The following is a 12,710-nucleotide window of genomic DNA, read 5'->3' as shown; positions in this document are numbered from 1 at the left end:
TGCCATAGGCCAAAGTAGCTTTTTTATTAAACAATGGTAATAAAACATATTCATAGCATACAGAGGGGAATTCCATATCATCTCCCTTTTCTATCTAAATAAAAAGGAAGGTTTTTAACTTTAACATAGTAAAATTACACATAACAAAACAGGTATCAAAGAAGAATTGTAGTTAAAATATTTCTCTGTGAGTCTAAAGTTTCATAATTTATCTTTTATCATAACTAAGGAAAACTATAGCTATAACTGTCTATCTTCAACTCCATCAAAGACCCCAGAAGGATACAATATTGTTGTGGGAACTCCTTCAGCCAACAGCCTTTAAGATAACGGCCCACTTGGGGCATGATCTAATATACTATAAATACAGACAAAAAGTGTGCGCAGAACTCTTGGCTGCTGCATTTGGTTCCAGTTCCCAGCACACACAGAGAACTGCAGATCACTACTCTTTCTGTGAGTTTATCCCCAGATAAATAAACCTTTATTATGCGCCATTCTGGGCTATTGTGGAACTCTTTTGTATGCCAACATAATATTATCTAAGTAAACAGGAAGTGCATTTAAGCAACTTCCAAAACCTTATAATTAACAGAGACATCTTGCTGCTTCAACAGTCACCCAAAGTTCTTCTGTAACATGGGCATCCATCTTCAGCCTATAGACCCATAGGATGATGATATAGGATAAAGGATAAAGATAAAGGATATAGGATAAAGGATTATAAGATAAAGAATAAAGAACATAAAGGAAATAGGGTAAAGATAAAGTAAATGGGTATAGGATATAAAATAAAGATAAAGGATATAGGATAAAGGTAAAGGACAAGAAATAACTCTAAAAATGTTCACTATCTTAGCAATTAGGGAAATGAAAATCAAAACAATCAAAACATTTTGCCCCAGTCAGAATGGCATAGATCAAGAAGACACCTGACAGTAAATGATAGAGAGGCCATGGGGGAAAGGGCACTCCTATCCACTGTTTGTGTATTGTAGATTGGTCCAGCCACTCTGGAACTCATGTGGAGAAATCTCAGAAAGCTAAAAATAAATCCACCCTTTGACCCAGTTATACCATGCCTTCGCATATGCCTAAAGTGCTGGACATCTTACTCCTCAGGTACTTGTTCAGTCATGTTCATTTTTGCTTATTCACAGCAGCTATAAAATGGAAACAGCCCAATGTCATTCAGCTGATGAATAAATAATGAAAATGAGACCATGAAAATTTCAGGTAAATGATTGGAACTGGAAAAGACCACACTGAGTGAAGCAACCTGGTGCCTGAAAGACAAATGTCGCATGTTCTCTCTCATTTGAGGTTATGAGCACCAAATCTTTAGATGTGAGTACATATCCTGTAGTAACTGCAGAAACCAGGAAAGTAAAAAGGGACTATTTCTGGGCTGGGATGAGCAACAGACAGGGGAAAATGGTACAAAAGATCTGATGGGGGAAATGGGAAAGAGAAAGCAGCTCTAATGAGGGAATAGGGAGGAAGATGAATTCAGAAAGATGGTAAAATAACAGTGAGATGCCTGAAAAAGTCATAAGGAATCATGCTATTAACTATCTACCTAAAATACCTATAATGCACAAAAACTGGTATATAAATATGTATTTACAATTTTTATTTCTATAACACACAACTTTTTAAAGTAAAAACCAGTATTGGAAGTTAAGCCACGAATCTAAATCTGCTTTCTGACAAGAGCTTCAAGTGATTCATTAACATTTTAACAGATTTGAAAAACACAGACCTAGGGTGGGATTTCCACGCTGTGGGATTTCCCTTATGTGTGCAACAGCAGGAGAAAACCAGCAAGCTGTAGGAAGATCATCTGATCTTGAATGAACTCGGCTCACAAACAGAGTCTGTGTACTGTAAAATATGCCTGGCTCATTTATTTTTACTATTAATGCTGACTGTGATCTAACTTACCTTTCTATCGTGTATTGTTTATGAAAAGGTTGTTGCCATATGCTTCACTCTTTGTTCTACTCAGTGAAACAGAAGGTTTTTCCTAAAATAACCCCCAATTTGTGAGTCTAACAGTGCCAACTGCAGAACGACAATGTGTGAATAAACAGCTTTAAGTCCTTTGAAACCTAGATAATAGAGCTCCTGAGAGAGAACGCTGCAATTTTAATAAGAAGCCCTGAAATGCATATTTAGTTGCTATCTGCAAGTACAATGACATTTGTGGTTGATTATTAGAAAGGTTGGCTAGTTACTACTGGAGCACCAATACTCTTGGCTTGATCTCATATCCAAAATTTAAAAATTATTATGATTATTATTTGAGATTATAAAATAATTATATCATTTTCACCTTCCCTGTCTTGTCTCAAACCCTCCCATGTAGCCTGTGCTCTCTTTCAAGTTCTTGTCCTCTCTTTAAATCAATTGTCATCCCATGCATATATGACTGGAACCCAGCCATCTGCTCAGGGTTCAGCAAGCCACAGATTTTGGAGGAGAACCTAAAGTTGCCACCTTACTAAACCAGTATAATCCCTAATTGCATTATAAATATTTGCCTTTATACCCACAGATAAGCATAGTCATCATCTCTTATCAAAGCAACTTCTCTTTGCAGCAGGTAGAAACTATTACAAAAAATCATGACCAGTCAAAATGCAGAGTTTAAGAGCCCAGTCCCAACTGATACATCTACAACACAACTCCTGGCAACTAAGGCTCAGGGATCATTGTGGAAGCATGGATGGAAAGATTGTAGGAGCCAGAGAAACATGTAGTCTTGGCTCCTAGGAATGTTAGAAGCCACACTCATGAGGTCTCACCAACATAAGTGCCTAAATATGAACTGAACCAGGATGACACCAATGCTCCAATCCTAGACAAAGAGCTACAGGCAACTAAGGAATGCTGAGGGGAGGACACAGAAATTAGTTATACGATACTAAATTGTCAGTCCTGAAGATACATACAAGTAACATCACACAGGCTGAACAGGCTGTGTTTATGTATTTATAAATATGCATGTATATACATATGATGTATGTAACAGCAAATAATAAAAAAATAAGGCCATAGATCTGAACAAGAGCAAGAAGGGTATAGTAGAGGGTCTGGAGGGAGGAAAGGAAAGAGGGAAATGATATAATTATAATCTCAAAAATAAAAATTTTAAAAATGACATATATACTAGGATTTAAGTAGTTAGCATACATATAATACTTTGTGTTTGTTTATTTTTGAAGGTTGTCACCTAGTTGTTTTTTATCATTAAGCAATTATATTTCAAAACAAAAATAATTTAGATAGTGCTTTATATAACTAATCTTTCATGAAAACTATGTTGTTCCCTTTCTTTTTCCTCTGAATTAGTAGAAATAATTTTAACACTATGTAATGGGATAGGACTACCTTCTCTGAGAAATTTTCCAGAACCCTGGACCCTTCCTTTTCAGGTCTCAGCTTAAACCTTCTATGCAGCCATGGAAGGTGCCATGCGCCTCAGCGGGTCTGTCTCTACAGTATTGCTTTTCAACCTGGAAAAAGACTGGAAGAACCAAGTGTTCTAGGGATGGGAAATGAACCCTACCTGAGTGTGTGGTTTCTTGCCAAGCTTGGCTGACGTTCTTGTAGCATTTCAAAAATGTTCGGCTGGCGAAGAAATGCCACAATCTTGTCATTATATGCTGAAACAGAAAAAAGCAGAACAATGGTTGAGCTAGGTGACAATAAAATGCCCGCTTCACCCTAGGGAATAACGTGACATTTGAATTTCTCTTAAGGAAATAAGCTCTTGCATAAAAATGGGACAAAAAGCATTATTATCTTAAAAGATAAGTGAAAAGAGATCAGTCTGAGCAGTGATCTGGAAGTCCCAGGAGTGTGCAGGGTGTTAACTTCATCCACATTGGAGGGAGGATGAAGATGAGAACAGCTCTCCTGTGAAGACATCTGTATTTATTCTAGCCTTCGTGGTTCTTTTCCAAAGTTAACATGACAGAAGATCCTTTGTGAGTTCAAAAAAATCCTTTTCTGAGTGTTTTGCAATTGCTACCATGGCTGTGTGTGGATTTTCCGGCCACAGGGATGAAAATACACATTATTCAGACTTTCTCACCTCATTTTGCTTAAAAAAGTTGATGACTATGCTTGCTTTCCTCATACATACATGGAAAGGGCGGCATAAAGAGTGCACAGAGCAACAATCTTATGCAGCTGTCAACCAAGAATTCCCACTGGTGCAGTAGTGTCATGAATATAACAGAGGGTGTCAACCACGTTATAAAATGGATTTAGAACTTGTTCTACAGGAGGGAACTCTGGTCTGATCTTCTAAAACTGATGAAGAATATGGCTGGAGAGGTCACAGGCCTGGAGAGAACCATTAGTATGTTGATAGGTGGGCATAGTATCACATTGCCCTTTTATTATTAATCTTTTTACTCATAGAGGAGTGCAGTTCCCACTCCGCATCTGAGAAGCTTCTTTTTGTCTATGGATGGTGCTTAGTGCAGAGACTCACAGCTGGTCAGAATGCAGAGGCTAGGCAACTATATAACACTCAGCCCTAAATGGGACATTTGTAACACCCCTCCACTCAAGGATCATAACACATCACAGAAAATGGGGCAGAAAGATTCTAAGAGTAAGGAGGTTGGGGAAGAGAAGACAAAACAATGTCTCCTGGATGCGACAGGGCTGTTGGACTTAGGAACTCACAGCAGCTGCTGTTGCTACATGCCAGTCAATATCCCAGCTTGTACGGGGAGGAGCTCATGAGGTCCTGTCACAAACTGAAGAGTTATTGGTGTGGGAAGTCCTTCTGTGTATGTGTTGCTTTTATTGGTTAATGAATAAATAACCTGGCTTGGCCTGTGATAGGGCAGAGTAGAGCTAGGTGGTGTGTGTGGGGGGACTAAGATGAATGCTGGGAGAAAGAAGGCAGAGTCAGTGAGATGCCATGTCGCCACCAGAGAAAAAAGACACAAATTGCCAGCTGGAACCTTGCTGGTAGATCATGAGCCTCATGGTAAAATATAAAATAATAGAAATGGGTTAATCAAAGATATAAGAGCTACCTAGAAATATGCTTAAGCGATTGTCCAAGCAGTGATTTAAAGAATATAGTTTATGTGTGATTATTTTGGGAGTCTGGGTGGCTGGGAACAAATATGCGGCCACCTACAACAAGTTGTTAGCAGTTGATGACTGGTAGGAGAGGGAGAGTCGAATTTTTCAGTGGTGTGTCCTTTGGTAGGGTGCGCATTCTCCAGCAGATGGCCCCATACCCATGTGTATATGAGCAGCACTAATTGGACAGAGTGGGTTAAACAGGAGGAGGGATTGAAAGGAGTTGGAGGGGAGAGTGGTGGGTAGATCATGATCAAAGCACGTTGTATACACGTTTAATCTTTCTAAATATAAATTAAAATTGCTATATTATAAACCCACACCTACATGTAGCTGGGTGTAGTGGCAAAGTTCTACTCTGACATCTAAGGCAGAAAGATCATGATGATTCAGTGCCTGCCTGGTCTATGGAGGAAGTCCAGCTTTAGCAACTTCATGAGACTATGCCACAAAAATTAAAATATGGAGATATGGCTTAATGGTAGAGTATTTGCCTAGCACATATAATCTTCTACATATAATCCTTAGCAACAGTAAACAAAGAAAGCAATGTAAAACCTTGCTTACACCAACAAGAAAATGAATCAATTGTTTCATTTAAACCCCGTATTTCTGGATTTAATTGACTATTGAATAAAACAAAGAAGAAGGGTGGGAGGGTCTAGAAAATGAACTGAGTGAGATGAGGAGGAAGAGAGTAAAAAGCTGGGAAGTGTCATGAAAGAGGGGAGGCCAGGCATGCTGGTGCGCTGGACAGTCAGGCGAATCTTGTTTGTTTTAGGATAGCCTAGTCTACACACTAAGTGCCAGGATAGCTAAATATACACAGTGAGAATCTGATTCAAAAGAAAAAAAAAAGAGAAAGAAAATGCAGGACTATTAAAAAGGCTCATGGCAGGGACAGCAATTGGGTTGCTAGAGGCGCAGTGACTTAGGATACATACCCAGTGGCAAGGACTCATGTTGATGCTGACTTCGAATGGCAGCCATTAGGCTGTGTCCTGGCCTGGCCAGCAATGATGCTCCTCTGTTTCTAGAGACTTCTGAGGCCTAATTTAAAATAAAAGTGTGAGATTGAAAATCTGTCATCAATTATGGATTTTTCTTTAAAACCATTTTCTTTTGCCTGCATAAATATTTAAAACATCTTGGCATTACCTAGATTCAGAAAATAAAGTTACAATCCTTAAAGTGATGAAAGCCAAGCAAGTATTAAAAATTGAGTAAGTGGAATGTTGTATTATGCTCTGTAAAAGTGATTGTGTCAAATGTTATCAATGCACTGACCATAAATAGAGAAATAAACTCTCTATAAGCACTAGTAGAAATCTAGGTCTATGATTTTCTTTTCAGAGATTTGGCATTGAACTTCAATAGCGAACATGGGTTGTACTTGCTCTTTCAGTAATATTGACCGTTCTCCAATAGCCCTCTTGGCTTAGCAATCTATTATTCCAATCACTGCTCTGGATTCTTTCCACATTGTATTTTGATTATACAATTTTATACATATAACATCTAAGGTTTCAAAGAAAGTAAATTTATCCAAAATTTTCAATTGTGGGAGAGAGAATTGGGATTTTAACTAATATTTGACTACAAGGTGTTAATTTATACCAAACCCCACTGTCAGACTGCATCTGGTATCTTGATTTGTGTTGGAAATTTGACAAAACCTCCTGTGATAAATATCTTTACTTAGCTTAATATCCATACTTATGATGATTAATTGAAATATAGGTCAATTTTGAAAGTTAATTCCTTAAGTGCTAAAACATGATAATGATTTTATTCTAGCATGAGTCTATATTTATGTTGTTCCTTAAGACCTTAAAGCCCAACATGGTGGTGCATGGCTGTAATCCTAAATGTCTAGAAATGGAAGTAGGGATAAGAGGTGCTGAAGTAGGGATAAGAGGCGCTGGGCAGTGGTGGCACATGCCTTTAATCACAGCACTTGGGAGGCAGAAGAGGTGGGTATTAGTGAGCTCAAGTCCTGCCTGGTCTACAGAGCGAGTTCCAAGACAGTCAGGGCTGTTACACAGAGAAACCCTGCTTCAAAAACCAAATAAAAGAGACCAAGACAGTATAGATTTTCCACTTTAGAATATGTATCAGATATTCTTTGCCTTTTAGATTCTACCTGCTACATATCTTGACTTCTCCCATGTCAGGGCAAAGCTACCAGAAGAGAGAGATAAGGAGAATAGACGGGTGAGGTTTGAAAATGTGATAAGTAGAGCTCACTTGGATTAGATGAATTAGATAACAGAAAGGTGTATGTTAATACCCTTTCAGATAATTCTTGGATGATGAAGAGGACAGTTATTAACTGAACTGCGTCAGAGCTATTTTGACATATCAATATGTTTCACAAGCAATGCAAGTCGTACCCTCGATCACAATCTTTCTTTTCGAATAGAAAAGTTTTGAAAAAATCATTTGCTTGTCTACTTATTTTTGCGTGTTTGCATGTGTATGTGTGTGAGCATGTGCATACGTACATGCAAGTGTGTGTACACAGGCACATACCAGAATGCAGACATGGCAACCAAAGGACCATCTCCTGAGTCAGTTCTCTCCTACTGCTTTGTGGGATCTAGGATCAAACTCAGCTAGCAGACCTGAGTCCATCTTATTGGCTAGCACACATTTTTAGAATTTATATTTCAGACAACTACTTGCAATTGTAAGAGATCTATATCTTCTGCAAATTTGTCTGCAGGACCCAGTTTTCTTATTACATGCAGTTATTCCACATCAATACAGACATTGCCTCAATAATATTAAAAGCCTTGGGTATTATAAAAAATTAAAATGGAATATTTCAAGTTGATGCAGAATTTTTAATTTATTTTCTATAATCTCAAGATAATATAACCTTTACCCTTTGAAATGCTGCTAAAGTGTCCCCGGGGAGGGATGCTGTGCACAGTGAATCAGGAAGCTGAGATTTTGCTTTCTGTAGTCTGAGAATGATTGAATCTTAAGGTTTGACATTTGCATACGGTTTGGAGATATAAGACATTCCTCTTCATGCGACCACATGCTCATTTTATGTGTAGGAAGAAAGATGTCACATGCTTCAGCAGTCTCCTAAAACAGTGACATCCAAGAAGTCTCACGAAAGACCAGTTCATTTTGTCATGTTGGCAGTAAGCCATGAGTTCCCTTGGGAGAAATTTCTCCCAAAAAAGCAGCCAATGGCTGTTCTTTTAAATCAGCATTCTGGAGCAGTGGCTGTTAGGCGGGTTGCTGTGGTTCCAGTTCCCCATTAGCTGCATGGAAGGTCTACCTAGAGCGACATTCTGTAGAACAGATAGGCAGATAGATCCTTCCCGTAGCGCTGTTTCCATGTTTTTACCTCACTGTAATTCACTTCCCTAAGTTTCCACAGGAAATTGATCTCAAGATCACATCTCTTGAGATCCTGATGGTTTCTACGAAAAGAGGTCTCAGATTGTCAGGAAGGAAAGGAGAATTTACTATAACATTATTTAGAATGGATTGGAAGTAGAAAACAGAAGTGTTTTGATTCTTGGCTTGAGAAAAGGAGAAAGGGGCCGGTATGGGATACAGGCTTCAGTTTAGAAAGGCAATGAATACGGTCCTTCAGAAAGGCAGCAGCCTTTCGTTGTTCAGCAGGAAGTATTCATAAAGGGTAAAAGAAGATAAAACCAGGGAGACTGACGAATGGGGACAGAGTACTCCAAGGGCCTGGTTCCTTCTTTTTTTTTTTCTTTTCTTTTCCCTCTCAGCTCTTAGTTTATGGTCATATTATTGAAGTTCTCGCTAGGGTCTGATGGAAAGGTAAGATTTTAAGTCACTCATATGCTGACTGTCAGCAACTTTGCCCTTTTAGTAGTGTTTGCAGGTGACCAGATGACAAGAGGACTCTTTTGATGTATATATAGACATCTCTTGACATAAGTTTCCTTTATACCAGGTAGACTTTCAGTAAGGGTGATTTGGGCAGAGGAAGGAACAGAAGGGGACAGCCTGAGAGATATATAGGTAGCTGAATGGGCACACTACATGGTGGTTCATTCTTCCATTGCAAAAATATGCATATGTCTTCACCCCTTGTAGGACAGACAACCCTAGGTCATGAAAACCAAGAATTTTTTTTTTCTGGCCCCAGAGAAGAGCAAAGATTTGGGAACAGTGATTCAGGGCATAGAGAACTTACCTCTCCAGCACTGTAACTCCGGAGCCTCTGGAGGTGCTGCCGATGGGTCAGATGACTGGGAAGGCGGCCATTCTGAAGAGGGATTCGGGGATCAATGAAAGTGGTAGCTCGGCTGTTGTGGTCCACAAAGAAAGACTGCAGATGGACAATAAGACAGTGCGCTGTGAGAGATGGGAGTTGATACACTAAGGCTCTTATTGGACCCAGTGTCATAGTTTTGTCTCCTATGGCTATGATAAAATACTTGGACAAAAGCAATTTAAGGGAGAAAGGGTTTATCCTGACAATTAGAAGATAAATTGATGGTGACGGGGAAGTCAAGGCAGCAGAAGCTTGAAGCAGCTGCATCCACGATCAGGAGCCAGAAAGCAAATGAATCCGTACTGCTCCTCAGTTCCTCCTCTCCATCCATATCCTCCAGGATCTCAGCCAGTGAACAGGGTCATGCCTGGGGGTGGTTCTTCCCACCTCGATTAATGTAATCAAGAAAACCCTGCACAGGTGCGTCCAAAGGCCATCTCTTGGGTGCTTCTCAATTCTGTCAAGATGACAATTAACACTGGCCATTGCAGTCATCATATGTACTTGACTCTTTCTCTTTTCTATCATTTCAAACCTACCTGACACTCATCTTTAAAATTAGATGAGGAAAAAGACATGGGCATTCAACAGTAGTTTCTATTGTTATTAATAGATAGCTTTAAAACACTTGGATGTGTATCTTCATGACACAGATGTGCATGAAAGACAAAAGTGGATACCTGGGGCTGGAGTTACAGGTTGCTGGGAACCCCTGACATGGATACTGGAAGCTGAATCTGGGTCTTCTAGAAAACAATAAAACTGACTTCATTCCAAAGATGCAGAAATTGTTGAATTGAAATAAGCCAAACCTCCAAATTCACCACATAAATGAACTCAAAGAAAGAAATCACATGGTCATCTCAACAATAAATATAAAAGAACCCTTTGAAAAAAATCCAGCATTATGAGTAACAGAGTTAAGGATAGAGGAACATACCTCAAAGTAATAAAGGCTAGACTGGCAACCTGTCTTTGGGTTTCTTTGGTGTGATAAGAGACCAGAACCATTTCCATCCATTTGCATGCAAAATTCAAGAAGTCCTTGTTTTTTACTGCTGAGTAGTACTTTAATATATATATTCCATACTTTCTTTATCCATTCTTCCATTGAAGGGCATCTAGGTTGTTTCCAGGTTCTGGCTATTACAAACAATACTGCTATGAACATAGTTGAGCATATACTTTTGTTGTATGATAGGGCATCTCTTGGGTATATTCCCAAGAGTGGTATTGCTGGGTCCAGGGGTAGGTTGATCCCGAATTTCCTGAGAAACCGCCACACTGCTTTCCAAAGTGGTTGCACAAGTTTGCATCCCCACCAGGTGGCCTGGGTCTGAAAAAGCCTGGGATAAAACCGGACTCGCTGAACATAGCGGACAATGAGGACTACTGAGAACTCAAGAACAATGGCAATGGGTTTTTGATCCTACTGCACGTACTGGCTTTGTGGGAGCCTAGGCAGTTTGGATGCTCACCTTACTAGACCTGGATGGAGGTGAGTCGTCCTTGGACTTCCCACAGGGCAGAGAACCCTGATTGCTCTTTGGGCTGATGAGGGAGGGGGATTTGATTGGGGGAGGGTGAGGGAAATGGGAGGCGGTGGGCGGGGAAGAGACAGAAATCTTTAATAAATAAATAAAAAAAAGAGACCAGAACCAAAGAGACTTCAGGAGGAAGGGTTTACTTCAGCTTTCCACTTTCGGATCACACTCCATTACCAAGTGAATTCAGAACAGGAACTTAGGACAGGAACCTGGAGGCAGGAACTGAAGCAAAGGCCAGGGAGGAGTGCTTCTTACTGACTTTCTCCTCATGGCTTGCTCAGCCTGCTTTCTTAAAGGACCCAGGACCACCAGCGCAGGGTTGTTGGTACTACCCACTGTGATCTGGGTCCTTCCACATAAATTACCAGTCAAGAAAATGTCCTGCAGACTTGCTTACATGATCAGATGGCATCATTTTCTCAATTAAGATTTCTTCTCCCAGATAACCCTAGCTTGGGTCAAGTGGACATAAAAACCAGCCATGATACACTCTTACAGCCAGCATTGTGCTAAGTGAAGAAAAAAGCATTCCCACTAAGACCAGGAAAAAGACAAGGGTGTACAGATTTTCTGTCCCACTCAATAAATAGTGTTTGAAGTTTTACTAAATAATATGTAAGAAGAAAACAAAAGGGATAAAAATAGAATAAGAAGTCAAAGAATAGTCACAGATATAAGAGACATGAACGACTCATCCAAAACTCTTACAGCTGATATAAATGTCCAGCAAAATGGCAGGAACAAAAGTAATATTCCCTCTCTGAGAATCTCTCTGTCTCCACATTGCTACATATTTTTTTTTATTGTTTTCATTGAGCTATGTATTTTCCCACTCCTCTTCCTTCCTATCTTTTTCCCTTCCACCCTCCCCCTTGAGCCCTACACTCCCAATTCTCTGGAGCTATGGATCGTAGTCTGGTTATCCTTTGCTTTTCTTTTAATATTCAATCCACGTATGAGTGAGAACATACTGTGTTTGTCTTTCTGGGTCTGGGTTACCTCACTCAGGATTTTTTTTCTAGTTCCATCCATTTGTCTGCAGATTTCATGATGTCAAATAAATAAGTTTTTAATGGCTGCTTGGGGTTCAGTTCATCAGAGAGGCTGGACCTTCCTGCTGCTACATGGGCCTTAAAGGAGGAGGAGTGGATGGGGGTGTGTGGAGAGGAAAGGTTTTTGTGGAGGGACTGAAGAGAAGGAGGGGAAGCTATGATCATGCTGGAAAATTTAATTAATTAATTAATTAATAAAAAAGGCATCTCATACTCAGTTATTGATAGAATAAATGTAGTGAAAGTGACCATTTTTTAAAATAAAAGCTTCTTGCCTATTCAATGCAGTTCCAATGGAAATTCCATCTCATTCTTCACAAAAAGAGAAAACAAAAACTGTCAAAAGTTTGGACAAGGTTAGAAAGCATTAATATTCTTTGTCAAAATATCACAAGAATAGTCTCCAGGCCAAATATTAATATTCTTCTCCAAAACCTCTGGAGCTGGGCCCCCAGAATTCAGATCAGTCTCAGCACCACTGTCTTCCATGCTCCTACTAGTACTGCCCAGTAAGCCCCACTTAAAGCATCCAACTGCTTTCCAAATCCAAAGTCCTAAAGTCTATAGTTTTCCAAACAAAAACACAGTCAGGACTATCATAGCAATACCCCAGTCCCTGACACCAACTTATGTCTTAGAGTTTTATTGCTGTGAAGAGACACCATGACCACGGCAACATTTATAAAGGAAAACATTTAACTGAGGCTGGCTTGTTTCAAAGGTTAGTCC

The 12,710-nt window shown here is 39.6% G+C and overlaps 1 protein-coding gene across 7 annotated transcripts in view; it reads right to left on the bottom strand.

The window, feature by feature from the left end:
• The window catches only part of Hecw1 (HECT, C2 and WW domain containing E3 ubiquitin protein ligase 1), a 256,017-nt gene that overhangs the window by 24,322 nt on the left and 218,985 nt on the right, over positions 1-12,710 (bottom strand). For all 7 annotated transcript variants that reach the window (XM_041630717.1, XM_041630722.1, XM_041630720.1 and 4 more), the window contains 3 exons: positions 9,302-9,436; positions 6,057-6,162; positions 3,572-3,668 (listed from right to left, as the gene is read on the bottom strand). In XM_041630717.1, the coding sequence (XP_041486651.1) occupies positions 3,572-3,668; positions 6,057-6,162; positions 9,302-9,436 (338 nt within the window). The remainder of the gene's footprint in view (positions 1-3,571; positions 3,669-6,056; positions 6,163-9,301; positions 9,437-12,710) is intronic.

This window comes from Microtus oregoni, unplaced genomic scaffold (assembly GCF_018167655.1).
Source record: "Microtus oregoni isolate MIOR12 unplaced genomic scaffold, Mior012 000035F_ref0000213, whole genome shotgun sequence".
NCBI classification, from domain to species: domain Eukaryota; kingdom Metazoa; phylum Chordata; class Mammalia; order Rodentia; family Cricetidae; genus Microtus; species Microtus oregoni.
This window is presented reverse-complemented; position numbering and strand designations above follow the sequence as displayed.